The sequence below is a fragment of the Euprymna scolopes genome, chromosome 3, assembly GCF_053919585.1.
Source record: "Euprymna scolopes isolate OS-2025 chromosome 3, ASM5391958v1, whole genome shotgun sequence".
NCBI lineage: Eukaryota > Metazoa > Mollusca > Cephalopoda > Sepiida > Sepiolidae > Euprymna > Euprymna scolopes.
The window spans coordinates 57,795,670-57,818,771 of record NC_136484.1 but is presented as its reverse complement, the minus strand read 5'-3'; the positions used below and the strand labels follow the sequence as shown (position 1 = coordinate 57,818,771).

The 23,102-nt window shown below is 29.2% G+C and overlaps 1 protein-coding gene across 19 annotated transcripts in view; it reads left to right on the top strand.

Moving 5' to 3' along the window:
* LOC145255706 (uncharacterized) overlaps positions 1–23,102 on the top strand; it is a 150,459-nt gene that overhangs the window by 92,346 nt on the left and 35,011 nt on the right. For 17 of the 19 annotated variants that reach the window (XM_080114445.1, XM_080114437.1, XM_080114380.1 and 14 more), the window contains 5 exons: positions 5,137–5,193; positions 6,666–6,728; positions 7,812–7,868; positions 13,773–13,835; positions 15,678–15,734. In XM_080114445.1, coding sequence (XP_079970571.1) covers positions 5,137–5,193; positions 6,666–6,728; positions 7,812–7,868; positions 13,773–13,835; positions 15,678–15,734 — 297 coding nt within the window. The remainder of the gene's footprint in view (positions 1–5,136; positions 5,194–6,665; positions 6,729–7,811; positions 7,869–13,772; positions 13,836–15,677; positions 15,735–23,102) is intronic. The other 2 variants (XM_080114423.1, XM_080114406.1) reach the window with 1 other exon arrangement.

Sequence of the window (23,102 nt, the reverse complement as noted above, 5' to 3'; positions counted from 1 at the left end):
GTGATAATTCTTAGATACTTATGCAGAATAAGGAATGTGCTATTATCTAACTTTTCCAAAGTGTACATAAAACGCCAGATGCTGAATGAAAGTTCTGTGTTTTGGGGATTTTTTTTTAATTTTTTTTTTATTTTTTTTTTTTTTGCGCAAATGCTGGCTAATTTTTTCAATGAAAAACATTTCTGTTATTACAAAAATAATTCAATGAAAACCTTATTGAAAAATAAAAACAATATTCTTTTTGTTGTTACAAAGAAAGTACAATTTTTATGAAATTTAAAAAAATAATTTAAAAAAACCCCATAAGGTGAGTTTCATGAATAAATATTTTTGAATAACAAACAACTTATAGCAAACAAAAAAAAAATGGTAATTATGCTGTGTACAGACCGTGCTTGTTTTTTTAAATAGGATTTTCAAGTTAAATTAAATTTTTACAGTATCTTTTATTTATTAAATTGTTAGGTATAATTATTATAAAACATTTTCTTCTTCCCATGTTAATAGGTTTATAAATAATAATGTTTCAGCTTGGTCTATCTTCTGCATAAGTACCAAAATATTTTTATTTTTTATGATTTTCTTTTTAATCAAGATAAAATATTTATTTATTTATTTATTTTTAATAAACCAATGATAGCAAATAAATGTTTTCTTAAATGACATTAAAAGCCTGATGAGCCAAGATGTGGAAAATTAAATAATTTGTTGATATATTTACTTTTCATTGTCCTTTTTTTTTTTCTTTCTTTTTTTTTTTGGTAAACATTTCCTATTGAGAAAAAACATTTTTTTTTTTTTCATTTCAACTAAAAAACATTTTTTTTTTTTTTTCATTTCATCTGAAAGGGAAATTTTTTAAACATTTTCCCTAAGTCTGAAAAAATTTTTTTACAAAGTTTTTTAACAAAAAAAACAAAAAACAGCAGGAGGCTTAATTTGTTTTGCATATATCATACGAATAGAGAATCAGTAGGAGCCATTTGTTGTACTTAAATAGTAAGACAGACAAAAAAATTTTATATTGATATTTCTGTTAATGGCATTCAAGCAAAATTTATTTGAAATTTTATTTTTCAAATAATCAAACAGTAGATTCAGGTTAAAATAATTAAGATTAAAAAAAATGTTGGTATTTGTTCAGGACAAAGTATTGAATAAGGACCACAGCCAACTTCACTAAGAAGAGGACGGATTTCGGTCGACACTAGTTTAATATTCACCTTGGATGTTCACGTAGATATCCGCGATCAAGAGTGTGTGTGTGTGTGTGTTTTTTTTTTTTATATATATTTACACAACTTTAATCTTTGGATTGATATTCTTATTAAAAAACAACAATAATAATAATAATGATAACGAGTTATATTATTTATTCGCGAGCAAGATTGATATTTTATGGAGAGTGTGTTTATATATTTACAAAATTTTTTAATAAAACTATTTAAACCAAAATTTGGATTGATATTTTTATTTCAAAAAAACAATAATAAAAAAACGAATTATATTAGGTATTTGTGGCTTGGTAAACCAAATGAAGACTTACAATTAAAAAGTTGATTTTTAAATGTATTTGGGTCTGTTTTGAACAAATATCACATCTAACATTGTCGTCAGCAAGTAGTTGTTTACAAGTAAAAAACAAGTCAATCCAAATCACCATTGGAGAGTTCCATTTGTGCAAGGAAATTTTTTTTTTTTTTTGTTAGATGGGGAAGGGACAATCTGCCTTTTTGCTCTCATTTATAATTTAATTGGGGGATGGCATGGGAGAGGGGTGTGGCAGTCACTACTCCCCCACTCACATGCCAAACCCTCCGCTTCCAAATTAAATTATATTTTGAAAAATTAAAATATATATATTTGGAAAAATCAGAATCAAACCAGGTCAACAACTACTTGCTAATTTTAAATGTGTTATTTGTTCAAAACAGACCTGAATATCCCTAAAAATTAACTTTTTAATTAAGCCTTCATTTGGTTTACCAGGCCACAAATATCTAATACAATTCGTTTTTTTTTTTGTTTTTGTTTTTTTTTTAATTATTATTGTATACTTGTTTTGTTTTTTTATAAAAATATCCATCCAAATTTTGGTTTAAATATTTTTATTAAAAAAATTTGTAAATATATAAGCGTACTCGCCATAATAAAATCAATCTTGCTTGCGAAAAAATAATATAACCTCATTATCATTATTAATTTTTTTTTCTTTTTTTAGAAAAATATCAATCCAAAGATTAATTAAAGTTGTGTAAATATATATATATATATATATATAAAAGTACACTTGGTCGCGAAAATCACCTCGAACATACCAAGGTGAAGGTTGAACCAGCGTCAACTGAAATCTGTCCTTTTCTTATTGAAATTGACTGCTGTTCTTATTCCATACTTCATCCCTTGTTCGGAATAATAATGAAAATAAAAAAAAAATGAATTTTAACTAAAAGCAATGTTATCTATTTCATTTATATTCTCTAATGATACTTTCAGCCATTTCTTTTATCTACAGGCTTCCATATTTATACATATATTTTAAATAAGAGGAGCAACATCTTAAAAAAATAAAAATAAAAATCTAACATATATATTCAGTAGTTTTCTCAATATTAACATTAATTAAAACTAACAGAACCCGTGCAAATTCCATGGTAATTGAAAATTTTTAAAACAGTTCAATAAAATGAATAAAAAATAAAATAAAACAAATAACGATGAAGCTAAAATATTTTTTTAGCAAATTCTTTAAAAAAAATTTAGATTTTTTTTTTTTTTTTTTTTTTTTTTTTCAATGAAAATTCAACACACAACCCATTGTTTTGTTTTGGTTTCTGAATAATTTTTTATATAAATTATAAAGGAACAGATATCAATTCACTTGCACATTTTTTTTTTAATTTTAAAAGAAACTATTATAAAAAAGATTTTTAAAAAACTTAGTCTCCTTCAACATGACTTTTTTTATTATAAAATAAAATAGCCAATTTGAAACCGTTAACAGCCAGCCATGTTTTTTGGAAAATTTTTGGAGAGGAAATGATTTTAATGATTTTTAACTAATAAAAAGTGACTATGAACATTAATTAATGTTTGTGTTGATGTTTTTTTGTGACACTGGATGTCAGACAAGTAAATTAATATTTAGATGATTTAATAAAACAAAGGATGAATTACCAAATCTTTTCTTAAAATATTCATTAATTTTCAAGGGAAGTAATTGAATCTTTATTCTGCTAACCATATAATTTACTTTACGATTCAATTCATATTTAAAATATAAGTTTGTCATTACCTAAAGATTATATACACACACACACACACACACACACACACACACACACACACACACACAGGGTGACCCCAAAGAAACAGGCCCCCAACTCTAATTAGGCCCCGTTTCTTAGTGGTTTTGTCCGAATGAAATGAAACTTTAGTCATAACTAATTTATTATATTCAAAACATCACATCAAAATACTAGGGTCTTTGGCCTTTTTTTCTCCGTTCTAGATGGCCTCCATTTAGTTTCTTTTTTTTTTTTTTTTGTGTCACCCTGTATATATATATATATATATGAAAAATTATCTGTGTGTGTGTACATTTCTCTACCAAACTACTCTGTCAATTTTCAGTCTACAGACTGGAGATTTGACATAAGGAGTATTGAGATTTGGGAAAAAAATTTTAATCGGTTTTTGGCCAGAAATTTGGCTGTCAAAAGGTCAAAGTTCAACGATTTGACCTTTGAAAACTCTACCAACCTCCTCCGCCAATTTTGGGGCTAAACATTGAAATTTTACATGTAGGTTACTTGGACATGTATCAAGCTTTTTAATTTGATTTGAGCCCAAAACAATAAATGTTAAAAGGGTCAAAATTGGGATCAAAGTTTTAAAAAATTTGACCTCTGCGGTCTCTACCAAATTACTCAGCCAATTTTTGGTATAAACATTTGAAATTTTATATAAAGTGTATTCAGACGTAGGGCAAGCTTTTTAATTGGTTTTTGGCCAAAATATTTCGCTGCCAAGAGGTCAAAGTTGAAAGCGCTGACCTTTGCAAACGCTACCAAACTCTTTCGCCCATTTTGGATCTAAACACTTTAAATTTTAGATGTAGGTTACCTGGACATGAGTCAAACTTTTTAACATGTGCACATACTATTATGAACAGTACATAGGGCCTGAGCAAAGCTGGGCTGAACTGTAGTATTGTGTAACTTGTGACAAGTAATATCTGAATTTGATATTATAACATCTACCAAACCCTAGTACCAAGAGGTAAGCTTTCACAATTAACCTTTATCCCTTATTGGATTTTCATATAAGGAAAACCATCATTGGCACAAATATACCAGTATAGCTAAAGTGTATTGGTTTTCCTTTGATATATATATTTTGGCGCTATGACAGCCATAGTATGGTACCAATGACTCATCAATACTAAGTAAACTGTGAAAAACATTGAATTGCACAAAGTTTTCATTCATCATATCATATAATGGAGACATTTTACTCATTTTATTTCCAGAAGTAAACTTCAAATTATCAGTAAAATTCATGCAATTTGTTATTTCAACATACCTGTTTCTACTCTTAGTTTTAGCAACAATTTCTTCCACCTTCTCATTTCTCATCAGAAAAAGAAATAGTTTTATTTTATTTTTAAATCCAATTTCTTCTAATTATAAAAGAAATTGCAAGCTATTTTCAAGTCCCTGGAATAGGATGAATCTAGTTGAGTGCAAATATGTGATAAAAATCGTTTGCAATCAAATTACAACTCCTACAATAAATTTAAAAAATATGTTCATTTATGGAATAATGGTATGAAAAAAAGTTAAGTAAAAACTAGTTTTTAAAATTATAATGAATTTGTATAAACAAAAGATGTAAGTTGTATGCTTAAAAAGAATACTTAAAGCAAGATTAATCGCCAACAGATGGTGAGTAGTTTTGTAGTTGGATCTCTACAAAATTCATATTTATATTCTCGGTAACATCATTCAAATATTTCATTAACATTTTATTTTAGAAATAATCAAATGGTTGGTTTAAACTATAATAATTACAAAAAATATAACCATTTAAAAAAAAAAAAATTGTTTTATTTATTTTTTCCTGAATTAACTTTAGAGCGACGATCAAGTGGACCCCTTGCCTCAGAAGATTCCTTAATGGCTTTCAACCAAGGTAGTTTTATTGTTTTTCTTTTTAATTTTCACTTTTACGAGTGTTACAATTAACAATGGTTACTAAAATCATATCATTTAAAAGGCGAACATAAGAGTTATTCAATATGAAATCGCTGGAGATTCTAATAATAATCTTCTTAGAAAAATCTTCAGAAGTTTCTTACCAAACTTTTTTCCACATTTTGCTAAGAAAATCTCCTTGTTAAACTTGTTATTTATAGTTCATAGAATATGGCATGTAGAAGATTGGCACTTTTTAACTGAGCCCACTTGAAAAATACATTTGTAAGAGTCCTAAGACACTGTTCTGTTTTTCAACATAAGAAAAGCACAACTAGTAACACAGTCTAGCTTCGATCACAAACAAGTACCCACCTCAAAAGTGGTGTGCTAGTCAACAAAATCACATGCCTTTAAGATAAAGCATTTTAGCAGATCTTTTTTTTTTTTTTTTTTTTTTTGCATTTTCACCTCAAACAAGACACAGTGCAACTTTAATGTAGGGGGCTACTATCTGGGACATAATTTGCAGGGATACTATGTAGGGAGTTGAGCAGCAGGATGTCTGCTTACATTACACTTGAACTTCTGCATGTCAGTACAGTCGGGGAACTAAGAATCCGGAAGGGAATTTTATAGTCTAACAGTCCTAGGAAAGAAACTATTAGAGTAGAAATCTTTCTGGCATTTGAGGATCTCTGTGTAGGGATGGGAATTTGCTGCTTGCCAGGTTTGTCAAGGGTATTTACACCAAGGGGATACAAGAGCTTGTAGTTTTTCGGAGCAGCTACCATTTAAAGACTTGTAAAACAGGCAGAGGGATGCCAAGGCAGGATACGGTCATTTTAGCAGTTCCTGCCCAGATATGACAACGGTACTCCATCCTTGGATGTACCTGGCTCTTATATAGGTAGAGAATTGCATCAGCAGTAAGATATCTATTGGATCTTCCATTCTATATTTAGGTAAACCAAGTTCACTTCCGATGTCTTAACTTTGTATACTGAATTTTTAGACATAACCTGTGGAGAAAGGGTTGGTGGTAATTCTCTGTTTAGCTTACTCTTAATTAAATGCATTTTGACCCATATGTCCAAGCATTGTTTTTTTTTATTATTATTATTTATCAAACATTTTCATTCCAACAGTCACCGTAATTCCACATTTAATTTATGGATTATCCTACTTAAAATATCCCCGACAGTTTCAATCAATTTTATTTACAAAGTATATTTACAATTTATTTGGAAAAGGATAGGGGGAGGGTGAAAATCCCTTCTCCCTCAAATATATAAATATAAAAAAATAAAATCTTAGCTCAAAGGTCAGATTAAATAAATAAATCTTTGTATTCTGTTTTCTTCCTCTTAACCTCCAATAGGTTCAAGCAAATCACTCAATACTAAAATTAACAAGTTTATTTTATTTCTATTCGTTTCAATTCAATAAAATTTCTTCTTTCTCAAATAGGATGCACCAAAAAGAGTTCTCCCGAAAAAACAAAACGTCCTACCAAATCGTATCGTTTATCAGGTAAACATTTTAAATGCTATATAATCATGCTATTCAAATTTATAATATTACTAATAACTAATTGTATTAAATGATAAGATATTTTTAGCAAAACTAATCAAGTCGCGGGTAACTAGATTAGCTTTGCATAAACTTATTTTTTGAATAAGTTTAATTTTTATCTTATTTCATTGGAGCTCTGTGAGGACATTTTCATAAAATTTGAATAAATTAGTGGGTACTTGTACAGTTTAATTAAGATATTAAAAAATGAAAATGTTGAGAAAAAAAATTATATTGTACATACTCGTTATGGAATAAAGTTTTCATACAAAAAAATCATTTAATTTCATCAAGCATTTTTTTTTTTACCAAGGAAAATCAAATTTTAATGAGATTGATCAGGTAGCGGCCATCTTTATTTTTTTTTTTTTTTGCTTAGAAGGGAGCGCCATGGGGAGATAACTCCAATTACCGCTTAAAGTTTGTCCAAATTTAACAAGATTATTTTGAAACATGAGCAGAAAAAAATACATAATTTTTTTTTTTTTTTCATTTATTTTACAAATATTTTTAAAATAATTTTTCATTTTGTCCTTTGTTAATCAATTTTTTGTTTAAAGGCACCCTCTCTCCTTGTCCATAAACAGCAAAATGGCGGCGATAGATTGATCTCATTAAAATTTGATTTTCTTCTGTAAAAAAAAAACTACTTGGTCAATTTAAGTGAAATTTTTTTTTTGAGAACTTCATTCCATAACACGTGCGTACAATATAACTTTTTGATATTTTCATTTTTAAATGTCTTGATTAAATTGTACAAGTACCAATTATTGTTTTCATATTATTTAAAGTCTATTAAAAAAAATCTATAAAATAATTTTTTTTTAAATACAAAAACACATATTCATATATTTATTATTATCTATGGATGCATCATTCAAATAATATTTATTTGAATTTTTATTTTAGAAGTAATAAAATAATTACTATGTGTTGTAATAATTGCCAAAATCTCTTCCTTTTTTCTTTTTTTTTTTTTTTTCTCTCACTCTATCCCTACTTGAGTTTTTGTTTGTATAATTTTTCTGTAAATTATTTTAGAACGACGTACAAGTGGACCACTTTTCTCTGAAGATTCCTTGGTGGCTTTTAGCAAAGGTATTCTTTTCTTTCAAATATTTTTTATATTTCAGAAGCATTACAATTAACAGACTATTTCATTAAAAACCATGTTATTTTTATAGTTATAAAAGCAAAGATATGAAGGTTATTTCATAATATCACTCAGGGTTGCTTCCATCGACATTTTTATAAATTTTTTTTAGAAAGATTGCAGGTATTATTCCTCTTACAAAATTTATTAAATTTCACCTCATTTTGTGTATTTTGTAAAATGAAGTTTGTATTCAATGTGAGATGTTCATAGCTCCTATGATATAGCATTTATATACACTGCGTTTCAACTTATACAGATCACATCAAAAACATGTCATTTTAATGGTTATACAAAGAAAAAAGTTTAGAAATTGCACTTCAATTTCAAATCAGTATTTTGAATAACACTGATTTTATATATATATATATATATATATATATATATATATATATATATATATATATATATATAGACTGGCGTTAATCATGACACCTTGCACTGATGATTCCTGAAAGGATGAAACACTAGTGTCTGTAGGTATTTAATTATTATAGTGTGTATATATATATATATATATATATATATATATAATGGTCTAATATGAAATCTGAAATATATATTTTTGAGTGTTTTTTTAATAGAAAATAATATATTTAATATATAAAGTTATTCATTAATAAGTTAATGCTGAAAAGTTCATTTAAATCTGATACATCCCTGATTTTTAAAACATTTTTAAACTAGAGATGTCCTTTTGTGTCAGTTGTCAAAAAAGTGAACATGGATGTTGGTGATACTGACTTTTAAGTTGAAGTGTATTTTTAGGCATGATAATGCATATATGTCACCTATGTAATATTAGATAATGACATTAATATGAGATGTTTTATCAATTGTATAAAGAAAAGTCATAATTCTGTGTGTGTGCTTCTGCTAAAATGTTAGAGACTATACAAAATACACTTACAAACTTTACATCATCGCAATCAGTGTGATCTCGATTTGGTTAGGATAAAATCCCGTCATCTGCATTCTCTTAGAATCACTAGTAACCAGATTGGGAGACTTTTTCATTCTTATGGGTAGTTGTTTTTAAAAATTAACGCTGAAATTAGGTCAAATAGCCATTTTTTTTTTTTCTTTCTATTTTCTTGTTTCATTATATTGAACTAGTTGAGAAAGAAAGAGAGGAAAAAGTTTTAAAAGAAATATGTTGCTCGCACTTTTTCTTTTTATCTCTTCTCTCTTGTTATGCTGGGTAGCTTTGTTAGTTTTTATTTCCAAGAAATGATGCACCTTCTCCAGGTGATGTTATCTCAAATATGAACACGAAGCTGGATACTCCACCAGACTAGACGAATTCTTGTCCTGGAATCCAAGACCAAGACGACAAAAAAGAAAGATAAGCTATAACATTAAAATGGCACCACTAAGAAAATATCTGTGTTGATTGTGACAACAACTGCAAATTAATTTGGGTTTATTTGAATAAAGAGTTTTAGTGCTATTTCATTCATATATATATATATATATATACACTCGTGTGCAAAAAAAAATGGGCCAAACAAATTTTATACATTTTATTGCACTAAAAGCTATATTGAACAAAGAACAATTGAACAAGGAGGCTTAAACGAGACTAATAACACAGAACAAGACATTTACTTTAATAAATGCTTAGGATAGAATCGCATTCCCTTTTGATTTCTTTAAAAGATCAATTCTTTTAGACATGCTCTCAACCAAAGTGGAACACTGCGGAGAGGAGATGTTATTCCATTCACTTTGCACAGCTTCCCACAGTTTGTCATTGTTCTCAAAAGTTCTTCCGGCCAATGCACGAGATATTATGGACCAAATATTCTTGATTGGATTTAAATCAGGGCTTTGACCTGGCCAAAACATTACATCAATGTAATTATCAGAAAACCATTTTTTTGTGACTTTAGCAGTGTGTGCAAGGGCATTATCATGTTGAAAAATAATGTTCTGGGATATTCCCAGCTTCTGGATACTTAGTAACAGTCCTGTTTCTAATATTCGAAGGTATTCCTTTGCATTGATTAACTTCTCACATCTAATAAGTTCCCTAACTCCTGCTGAAGTAAAAGTTCCCCATACCATTATCCCTCCATTCCCGTGTTTAACTGTCGATTTTATGCAAATTGGCCAAAATCTTTCTCCAGTTCTTCAATTGCACTGTTTGGGAACATCACTAACAAGACAAAATCTTGATTCATCTAACACAAAAACATTCCTGAACCAGTCTGTATCTTTCTTGCCATAACCTGAGAAAAATCTCTTTCTATCATTGATGTTCTTCTTAGATAAAAATGGTTTCTTTGCACACCTTTTAGAAGAAAATCCCATTTCTTTCATTCGTCTAGATATTGTATCTCTAGAAAGAGAAATTTCCAGCCCGTTTTGAATTGTTTGCTATGGTCAACATAAGTTTTCTTTTGATCCTTCAAAACAGTTAATTTAAGCCTATGGTCGTCCATCAAAGTGGATGCTCTAGGGCGACCAGATCCAGATTTTCACCAAACGTTTGACTTTGAACCTTTGACCAATTCGCTTCACTATAGAAAGATATGTTTTCACATTTTCTTTTTTTAAAATATCAAAAATCTGCTTGTAAGTCATTTTGGACTGCTTTAATCCTGCAATTCGGTTTTTTATATCCTTGTCAAGATGCGGTCTTACTATTTTTAGGATTAATTTTTGCACTTATTATTATATACTATAATAATAATGATCTGCAAAATAGAAATTTTCAGTTAAAATTAACAAAAATTCATGGAAAAATATTGAAAAATCGATTTCTTCCTTCTTAGCTTATTTTTATTTTTTATTTTTTTGCTCATGAGTGTGTGTGTGTGTGTGTGTGTATATATATATATATATATATATATATATATATATATATATATATATACACACGCAGGTGCCTTCATTAAGTTACCAGACTTTTTTTTTACAGGGATTTTAAATTATCGTAGACTCTTGAAAATTCAGTATGTTATTGCTGTACATCTTATGAGATGACTGACCAATTGTTATGATTCCAGGTTCAAATGAACACCTACAGCAGGAATTGGAATACACCCTACTAAAACTTGATTGTCACAACTGGTTAATTTCAAAATTGCTATCTGGACTTGAGGACATTTTAGAAGAACAATAGGCAATAAAATTCTGTTTTGAACTTGATGTCAGTGTGGGAACGGTATACACAATTATTCACGAGGAACTAAAGATGCGGAAGATTTGTGTGAATGCACCAGTCCACAACTCCATGCTTGTCACAGACTATTTGACCAAGTCCAGATCTTGCTCCCTATGACTTTTGGTTATCCCCTAAGCTGAAGGAAAACCTTAGAGGCTGTCATTATGAGACAATTGAGGAGATGAAAGAGGATGTGATGAGGGTCATAGACACAAGAGGATTTCCATGGGACCTTTCAGAAATTGTTGATATGGCACAACAAGTGCACTGCAGCCAGAGGAGATTACTTCAAAAAGGACTAGAGTTTTGTGTGTACTATCAATAAAAATGACCATACAAAAAAAAATCTGGAAACTTATTAAAGGTACCTGATATTTAAAAAAATATATATGTGTGAAATGTTGAAATGTATTGTAGTTTTTAAACTTTTTGATTTATCAGAATAAAAATAAATTTATTTGTGACTGCTTCTATTAATTTCTGTGGTTGACATTATGTTATGTTGATACTTATTGCAAAATTCACTTTAAAAGATAATTACAATAACAAAGATATTTTTTTTTTTATGGAAATCAGTCCAGGTAAGGTATGAAGCCACTTAATGTAAGGAGCTTTTTTTTAATAAGCCAATAATAAGTGTTGACAGATTTTTACCTAAAAAACAGTCCTCCCCCTCCTCTTTTTTTAGAAATATCGCTTATGGAATATGAAGGTTAAAAGACAAAATAAGGGAAGCTAGAGTTATGAGGCTGCAGAAAGTAAACCAAAGGTTCACTTTCTGAAATCATGATTTCTTTTTCTGATTGTCCGACATTTTAATCAATAAAATCTTGATTTTTACACCCATAATAATCTATTATGTAAAGGGCAGTTGTTTCATTTTCCTTCAGTCAAAGTTTTCAAAAATCAAGGGGCACTCTACCTGGGACTAACACTTGAACACTACATGAGATACATAACTATTCGAATGTTCTATCAACATTCTTTATGTCTCAAACACTGAGTTAGTAAAGAAGTTTAGAACATAATTTTCCTATTCCCAATCAACCATTTTAATATGTTATAGTATATCTTTCTTTTTTTGTCTCTTGGTCTTACTGGGTTTCAGACTAAGAATTCATCTTGTCTGGTGGAGTATCCAGCCTTATGTTCCTACTTGAGGTAACATCACTTGGAAAAAGTGCACCATTCCTCATAAAAGCCGGTGTTGGCTAGCCATACTGAGATTTTATTTGAGCTGCAAATATTATGTGATTTTGAATATTTAGTCAGGGTAACTTGTCAGGAAAAGTATCCTCATGCCAGGTTACTTTAGACACTCGAGGATAGTGTTTAGTAAGCATTCAAATTCTCTCAAGTAAGCATTCAGTGTATCTGTGTACGTTTGTATGTCCAGGTAAAAGTCCAAAACTACTAACCAAAGACCCAGAAAGTTTATATTTTCTTGATTGGCATTGATCTGGATGTATAATTTTTAAAACTTAAATTAATTTATTTAGGTGTCAACTGAATTGGGTTTGCTCAGAAGGGGGTCGATTTTTCAGCCATTTCCAATGTTATGCATTATATAAAGGAGTGAGAAAGAGGAGTGGGGGTAGGGGAAAAAGAGAAAGATAGATGGATTAAGAGAGGTAGAGAGAAGTTTTAATATACAGATGCTATACCACACACTCTTAAAACCACTTTTATTTTTTTTATTTTTTTTTATGGCCCCGGGCAATGCCAGCTGGTCTAGCTTGTTTGAAATAATTGGTAATATTTAGCAAGATAATTTATCATTTACTTGACTAAAATCTTTTATTATTAATTCTCTCAACTCTCTGACATCATTTAAACTTAAGATATTGTGAAATTGTATTTGTCTCCTCACAAAGGCAGAGTTAAACATGTCATCAGCCTTATAACATGAGGAAAATCTAACTTCCCAAAAAGGGGCACTCTGAATTGTGACGAAACAATTAAAATTACCTTAATCTAAGAGGATTTCTCCTTCACTGAACAAGGACAGAAAAGATGTAATACAAAACAAATTCTACACTTTGCTCCCAGTGTTACACAAAGAGCCCGGTCTAAGCCGAGTGGACATGCTAGTATATATATGTGTATATATACATATGTATTTATATGGATAAAAATGTGGCATGCGTCTGTGGATGGAATGTGAGGAACATGACAGCTAAACCAGAATTGTTTCAATATTTCTCACGAATGTAAACAAAATGTGTTATTGTTTGAGAAAGAATGTAGCAGTTAAAGGAATCTGGTTATGTTGATATTTTTAAAAGTTGACAGGAAAAAGTGACACAAAAAAGATTGGCAGATGGAGATTTGATTGTCAACCAAGCAAACGCAACAATATACTTCTCTGTCGCTCTCCCACTCCTCTCTCTATCCACCATAACAGAGAAACAACAAGGAATAAAAACGGACTGTTGCTTATACCAAATGTATTGTTGTGTATTTGAATTCTAGAAAAAAGGTTCATAATATAACACCAGCAAAGTTGGTCAGTTGTTGAGTTGCACTAAGTTTTACAAAAGATGAAATAAATGAATGTCTTCTTTTTTTTTTTTTTTTTTTAATTGTTTTCTTATGAATTCAAATTACTCAATGCTAAAATCAACAACAAATTTCTTTTACATTCATTTCAATTCAGTCAACCTTCTTGTTTCTCAAACAGGATACACCAAAAGGATTTCTAATGAAAAACCGAAAAGTCCTGCCAAATCAAATCGCTTATCAGGTAAATTTTTTTTTTTAAATACCATGATTTTACTATTCAAATACCATGATTTTACTATTCAAATTAATATCATTATTAACTCACTATGAGTTTTCATTTGTGTCGTTATCAGTGACTGCTTACTGGAGTCTGAATGAATAGATTCACAGAACTACTGCTAATCACTTTGCATTATCGCAACAATTGTTTACCATTTCTTTCTCACTGAAATGATCATCAGTTTCTTCAATTTTCCTACTAATAAGTATCTCCAAGATTCCCGTACTCTCTACATCTTTCCAATGATGACCTGAATGGTGCTCTCACTTTTGAGTCTTTCTATCCTCCATAATCCTTCGCATGTTTTTCTGTGTGTTATCAACCAAACTTGGTTCCACATCTTTTTTTTTTTTTTTTTTTTTTTTTAGAGTCTTTGATTTTTGACAATTTCAGTGCTCTTGGATTTGTGTAATGTTTTTTTTTTTTTTTTTTTTTTTTTTAATTTCTCTTCTTTTCTCCAGTTTATGAAAGGTTCAGATGCTATCCAAGTATTTACTCCTTTAATCAGGTTTATTTACTTACTAAAAGTTTTCACAGAAGTCATTATCACTGATTTCTTACTGGCAATAACAAATAATGTTCCATGGACTTTGAGTGACAGATTTCCAACACTCTCCATCTCTTTCAGTAACTGTTACAATCTTTATTATTATTATTATTTATTATTATTATTATTATTACTACTATTATTATTATTATTATTATTATTATAATAATTTTATCTATAACATTTCAGTCTTCTCTTCTTTGCGAGTATCTTTTGTTTTAGTTCTTCACGTTTCTTGTTTAGTCTTTCTTTGTCAGTCATATTTTTTCCTCTTCCATCATTTTCTGTTCTCTTTATCATTATTCAGCACTTGAGCTTCTGTCTGTAGTTTGTTAATCTGGGTTTCAAATCTTATTTCCCATCCAGGCTTTGTTGGTTCATGCTTTTGACAGTTTTGCTGGTGCTTCTATATTATAATAAAAAAAAATATTGAATTTCAAGTAAAACAGATGGTACCTATGTAATTGTTATGTCGTAAATAGTAACATATCCAAAAATTACAGAAACCGATAAGGTATAAAAATAATTATTCATGAAAAAAGACATTTGTAAAATCTAGAGATATGATTTCAAAATCTTTAAAAATTCACAAATTATGTATATATGTAATGTTCATTTTTGTTTTCTGAATGAACTCTGTCTACTTTCATTGAGTTACTTCCCCTTTTGCATATGTCATGTGACCTAATATGTCCAATCCAGCATGTCCTTATTGAAACATTTTTTTTACCTTTATCAGAACTCTTTTTCGTGAACAATTATTTTTCAACCTTGTTGTTGGATATGTTACTATTTACTACATGATAATTACGTAGGTACATTGTTTTATTTGAAATTCAATATTTTTTCATTATAATATAGGAGCACCGTTTTGCTTCTCTAAAAAAAAATAACAACAGCAGCTGGTTGTATTAAAAGATCAGGTATTTTTTAACAAAACTATTTGTCACAGATTACTAGATAAACTCAGTAGAATTTTTTTTTTCAACTAGAAACCAATATTTCTATCCTAATATTTAAGCTGAAACATTTTCATAGAATAAAAATTATTATTTTCATATAATTTCAAATGTGTTAACAAAATCTACAAAATTAACTTAAATTAATGTTTATTTTAATTTTTAAGTACAAAATTTATAAAATTCATATTTCTGTTTTTATTCCTATTAATGTTATTCAAATAATATTACCTTAAAAATGTCTTGTATTTCTTCACTTTGTTTACTTCGAGATTTTTTTCCCCTGATTAATTTTAGAGCGACGGACAAGTGGTCCTCTTTTCTCAGAAGATTCCCTAATGACCTACAACAAAGGTATTTTTTTGTTTTTTGTTTTTTACAAGTATTGTAATAAACAACAATTACTTCACTAAAAGCAAATATATCAGGGTTATTTCATTTGAAACCATTCAAGGTTTGACTGATTACCCTTTTAAAAGATGAGTTTTCCTATTACTAAACTTAAGGAAAAAAAATTTTAAATGCATCTGCATCTATAATGGATTTGAAACTAAATTTAAAATCCTAATTTATGATATATTTATAATATATAATATCCATCCAAGCAAATATGCTTTTTATCTGAAGGGTACATGGAGAAATGGACACATACCTAACTATAGGTAACATGTATTGTAACAAATACACCTTGTAATTGTAGAATTAAAAGTAATTGCCCTCTTACTAACAATTGGATATATAAGGATGTTATTTACAGGTGTGTCAGGTTCATGTTTTAGTAAGGCAAAGAGTCTGATACATCACCTGTGAAAAGATAGGTTCATTTCATAAAACATATACTGTCCCTCTATGGACGAGGATTTTCGATGGAATTTGTCAAATTTTAACATTGTTTTGCATTATTTTTTAAGTTTGTTCAGATCCATGAAGAATTATTGGGGAGAGGGGGGTAACTATAAGTCTCAAACATTTTTTCTTAAAAAAAATAAAAAGGTTCTTAAGTTCAGATATTTAACAAGGCTCAAAATAACTGCATTTCTGTATTTGAGTGGTACAATGATATATTTAGTTTTTTTACTATGACTTAACATTACTATATTTTATAGAAAAGTAATTTCTCTATTTCAGTAATTGACATCATATGTTTATGTTAATTTTAATTACTTAAATTTATGGAATTATGCTAAACTCTTTTTTTTCTTTTTCTTTCGATCAGCTAGAAGCTAGTGGTTGTCAAAATTCTTGGTCAACACAGTCTTTATTTTAGAGGTTAATCATCTGAGATAATTATAAGTTCTTATCCAGAATTCAACCTAATTAAAAAAATAAAAATACAGAAAAATCTTGGTGTTTTGGTGTACATACCCATTACAGAATGAAAATTTTATATTCCAAAAGTCACGTAAATTGATCAAGTAATTTTTTTTATAGAAAATAAATTTTTTATGATGTTTGGTGATTAATAGTATATCATAGCCATTATGAAGATGTTTTTTTAAAATCTCAGTAGTTTGAATTGAGTTCCTTTATTAAATGTGTCGGACCAAGACAGATCATTCTTGCTTCATAAAATTTGATTTTTTTTGTAAAAAAAAAAATACTTGATCAATTTACATGGTTTTTGGAATATGTCATTTTCATTCTGTGACAGGTATGTACATCATAAAGATAGATTTTTCTGCATTTGTATTTTTTTTTAATTAGGTTGAATTCTGGATTTGCACTTAATTCTGTTTTTTTTTTTTTTTAGCTATATGCATAAGTAAAATTAAAATCTGTTGCTCCATTCAATAAACTTGCGTTTATTAATAGCTCTGTTGACTTGCTTGACCTATTTACATACTTCAGAGAGCTTTGACACATGCTTGAGAACAGAATTCCACAGCTAATCACAGTCTTGGGCCAGGGTTTCAACTAGTGGTGGGACGATTAATCGGAATCGTTAATCGTAAGAATCGTGTATTTTGGGAGGTATCGGAATCGGAATCGCATCGTTAAAAAATACCTTAATTTTCCGATTCCTTCATTACGATTCTTTTAGTCTGATGTTGAAAAAAAGAAAAAAATTTCCTGATATTTCTAACCGCAAGAGAGAAATAAAAAGAAACCAAAGAAATTCATTATTAACAGGACAATGCTTAGTGCCCCTCCCTTACAAGGTTCATTCATTCAGATCTATTGTAATCAAAACTACAAAAGAGTTAACTTGAAAAGTATGCAGGGCTCTACATTGCGAGTAAAAATAAAAAAAAACGCTTATCTTTTTGGCGATTGTTTTTTTTTGCTGACAAATCTTCTAATAGTGAATGAAAATGCTTTTTCAACTTATATTTTCTTAAAATAAAACGAGCAAAGTCAAATTATTTAAACAGTAAAAGGTTTAATAGAATAATATACTTTTTTTTTCTTTTTTTAAAAGAAGGCTTTTGAAAGAAATATCTCTAAAATGAAATTGATCACGTTGTATTATTTCGCAAAGTTTTGACAATAGTCGGTTTCTTTTGAAGTTTCAAAAAAATCGACCCCATACCTATCTCTTCCAAACCTAAAGTTATTAAATAAACCCTTCGTTAATTTAAGGATAATTAATTCAATTCAGTCAAGTTTGTTTTTTTAATTTCATTGAAATAAAATCCATTATTTTTTTTTTCTCCAGAAAGATAAAACCCTGAACTTGATTATATTAAAAGCAGAATAATATAATCTTTTTTCTAGAATTTTAAATTGAAAATTAAAAGTGTTTTGCGCAGTTTTTTGCCGAACGAAAAAGAAATTAATATATATATTTTTAAAAGGTTTTGTAATGAATTAATTTTTATGTCTAAATAATATTTACGATTAATTAAATAATTTAATTTTAAAAAGTATTTATAAATAGAATTTTACTAAGGACTTATAGTTTAGCAATATTGAACCGCATCAACCATGTGTGAATTGAACACAGTCAACCAAAAAAAAATTCAAAAGAAAATGCTGGTTTGTATTACTGTACACATAAATTCGAAAAAGTTGTCAAAAAACAAATATATAACAAATAAATGTTATCAAAGGCAAGATAAGTTATTTTTCTACCTAACTGGATATATTTTTCGGGTTTTTATTCAATGTAACATGTTTATTCAGCTCGAAAAGCATACAGTGTTTACCGATGTATTGGAAAATTCAAAATGGCGCCCGACACTCTCTTTAACACGGTAAGTTCAGGAAAAGATGTTATAAATAATAAACTATACAAAATACTGCTAGAAACTCGCTCAATATATGTTACCGTGACATATTTTGACATATATTCGGTGTTTTTTTAATAGTATTTTGTCTAGTTTATTATTTATAACACCTTTTCCCGAACTTACCATGTTAAAGAGAGTGTCGGGCGCCATTTTGAATTTTCCAATACATCGGTAAACACTGCATGTTTTTCGAGCTGAATAAACATGTTACATTGAATAAAAACAAAATAAATTACCCAGTTTGGTAGAAAAGTAACTTATCTTGCCTTTGATAATATTTGTTTGTTATATATTTGTTTTTTGACAACTTTTTCGAATCTGTGTACAGTAATACGAACCCGAAAATGCATATTTGCATTTCATTATGTAAACTTTTATACATTGGTTTCAAAAGTTAAATTCTATAAGGTTTTTTTTGTTAACTACCGGTTGGTACAATTTACCGCCCCATCCCTTTATATTTTTTTCTTTTTGTCTTTTTTAGCGGATTATTTTCAATTAATTATCCAAATAAGTGACTAGCTTTAAAACAAAATTTAATAGTAAATTATTTGTTTACAGATAAACTGAATTTTCTAATATGGCCCAAAGTCCAAAAAAAAAGTCTTTTTGAAGATGATGAGTTGAAAGCCATTTGCAAAGTCTGTCAAATTAAAATATCGCGAGGAATAAAACCATCTAACATGACCACAACCAACATGTTAAAACATTTAAGTATGAAGCATCCAAATAAATTGGAGGAGCAAAATAAAAAAGAAAAGGAACAAAAAATTACCAACTAGTCACTCAGAGCAGTTTTATTAGTGAGGGTCGAAATCGCAGTGTCTTTTTTTTTTTTTTGCCTACGTCACCATCTAGGTGTCACCATTTTTTTTTAACCCTCCTTAACTTCAAAGAGTAAATACAATATATACAACTAAAAAAATAATTTTTAAAAATGCTGATTCCATTCATGAAAAATTCTTTTAACTAGAAATTAAAACTTAGGTAAAGATAGCTGACTGACAGCAACAAGAGCACTGGTTAACTACTGAACCACGTGGAAAGGTGTGGGGGGGGAAGGAAATTAAATGATGATAATAAATTATGATAACCGTCTTTGAAAGGCACTAAATTCCTAAAATTTACTTCTTTAAAATTTTAGGCGGCACTCCCCGGCGATTTTAAAGCACTCTCTCTCTCTCAAAAAAAAAAAAAAGATTTAATTTTTAAGTTTGGGAAAGATATATTTATTATAACCAAATTCCTGTATGAAGACTGGATCTACTTTATTGGACGTTAATTTGTGAGATAAGTAATTTTTCAATGTTTAATATGTTTTTAAAGTTTCAATTATCAATTAAATTTTTTTAATTGCATTTATTTTTCAATTTATTTAAAAAAAAAAACAGGGTTTTAAATGTATTTTTCAAGGTAACAAGCTTCGAAAGAAGTCTAATAAAAAAAAATCACTTAATTTTTAATTTCGACAACTCTGAGAATTTAATTATTAAAAAAATATTGAAATGTGACATTTTTTTATTTAACATTTCTATTAGTTCAATTAATTTTCTTTCAATAATTCATTTCACTCAACAAACTTCACCATTTTTTTGTTTGTTATTTTTTTATCTTTTTCTGTAATTTTGGTAATTATGTTTGCTCAATTTTATCTAGTATTTCATTTGTTTTTTATAGTGGTATCATTTTTATATGTGTTCCTTTGATATACCCTATTTCAAAATTAGTTTGGCTAAACTTATTCTTCACGTTAGAAACAACGTGTAAAAGCAATGAAAAAGTAAGAAAAAATAATAGGTGTTAACTACTCCTTGTGAATTATGGAGGTCTGAAGAACTGCCGTCACAAATACAACTATCAATAGCTAAACAAAAAATCGTTTTTGAAATTCCTTTAATTGTAACTTTTCGCTATACCTACCTTTTGGTATAAAACACAAAAACTTTCTATTAAAGGTATTTCTCATATATGGTCGTTAACTTTGGAAAGGTTATTTTGTATCTACGGCGCCATGTCACGTGGTATATTGTTTTTTTTTTCATTACGCACGTTCATTTATAAATTATTAAATTTATCTTTTTTATATTTAATTAGTATATATTTTCTTTCTCTTCCGCTATATTTTTTTTATTTAATTCATTAAATCTGTTAATTATGAGGACCAAAATAATGAATCGTGTGTATTTATTCTCTAATTTTCTTGTTTTTGTTCTGTTATATAAATTCTATTTTATTTGTTTTTTCTCTGAAGGATAAATTCTATTTTCTTTGAGTTTTTTTTCTGTATTCCAATTAAGTAAAATAAATTTTCTCTAACATAAATTTTGCTAATTTTTCCGTTTAGTTTACTATATGATAATTTTATTTAAACCAAAACACGACGGTGTAGACATAAAATATCTCTTCCAAAGTTAGGGAACATATTTGGGAACTACCGACCATAAGTATAAAACTACCTGGTATATTTCAAAACAATAAATTCCCTAGGAATCGGAATCGGAATCGTACTTGGTATCGGAATCGTTAATCAATATTTTCCTGGAATCGGAATCGTATAAAAATTAGGAATCGTCCCAACACTAGTTTCAACTGTCAGGAATTGCATGCTAATGTTATGGAGAGGCAAGGTGCGAATGAACTCATGTCTGCGCCGACAAAAATAGAACCTGGAAATTGTGATGATCTGGTCCTATGACGCAAATCGTTTTATGGGTCAGGCCGTTTTATGGAGCAAGGTGCGAATGAACTCGTGTCCGGGCCGACTAAAATGGAACCCGGGAATTGTGATGACCTGGAGATGACGTAATTCGGTCGTAGGTCAGACCCAAAGCAAATGCCATGCTGGTCAAAATATGGATAAATAATGTCAATTGGTTTATAGGTTACCAGGTCGAGGAAGTCCATAAAAGTGAGATGGTAAACAAAACAAAGCAGAGACGGAGAGAGACAGACGACGAGGAACTGCTGTCACGTTCGCAACCCACACCTCTCCTACCACCTCCTCCACCGCCGCATTGTGTGTATATGAATATTTCCTGTTTTATAACAAAGTGTCTCGTTATTCATTGATAAATGAATCAGTTGTCATTTCAATCACTAGATGATTTGACACTATACATAACACTAGTATCAACCCTTATCTGGTTGACTTATTTTTTTTGGTGACCATCATTTTGATCTTTCTCTGATGAAATCTTTTAAATATGCTTTCGTTACATCGTTGACATTTGATAACCAAAATACATATTCAAATATTCACACAAGTAAATTAAAAAACCTGAATGCATTTTCAGCAATCAAATGTCGTAACAACGGAGCCATTAGCTACCACCATATTTAAGGGAACCATATAACTTTTTATTTATTTACAATTTCGGGATAACTTAGCTGTTTTATTCTTTTAAGCTAAGTCAGAGTGAGTTACCTCCCTTAGAGAGCCAACACTACTATTTGGTTATAGTTAATGAAATTAAAGCAAACAACCACCATCATCATCATCATCATCACTCGCACCTTCATCTGTTCATTAAATAAAAATATAAATGTTTGACGTTTTGGTACTTGTACAGTTTAATCAAGACATTAAAAAGTGAAAATATCGAGAGAGAAAAAAAAAGGTTACGTTGTACGTATCCGTTATGGAATGAAGTTCTAAAAAAATTTCACTCAATTTCGTCAAGTAGTTTTTTTTTTGTTTTTTTTACAGCGAAAAAACAATTTGTTATGATACCAAGCAAAAGGTTTGATTTTTAGGAAGAAAAGCTAGTAATAAAGATTGGGAGGGACTGTCGGCGCTTTACATGGAGTTATCTCCCCGTGGCGTGTTAAAAATTTCCACAATGGCTGACTTCAACGCGCTCTCATAAAAACTACTCGATCAAATTAAATGAAATTTTTTTTCAGAGATCTTCAGTCCAAAACGGATACATACAATATAACCTTTTTTTTATATTTTCATTTTTTAATGTCTTGATTAAACTGTACAAGTGGCAACGTTTTTTTTTCATTAAAACTTAAAATAGGATTATTAGAGATGCATGCTGAAAGAGGCGTTATAAGTAAAACTTTACATGGACAATTTTAAATTAATGACAGTTTGACCTGAATTTATTTGACTGCAGCCCTTTCCTTGCTCAGCCATGGGTTTTCCCTGGGCACCAAAGCCAACAGAGTGTAGGCCATTGATGAGATAACTTTTTTCGTATTGGCTGAGGCATGACTTTAGTCCTAGGAGGTTATAGTGAACTATCGCAACTAATATAACAGTGTTTGGCATGTCACACAAACACACAGACACAAAATAAGTCATGCGCATGCAGCACACAAAAACAATGTTCATCTGACACAACAGTCATCAAGGTCACTTCATTTTACCCTTTCACTTCCATCTCTTTTTTTCTTCTTTTACCTTGACACAACAACAGACGTCACTTGACACACATCGCTCCCAAAAATATGCACGACACGACTCAATTGAAACTATCCTTCTTGT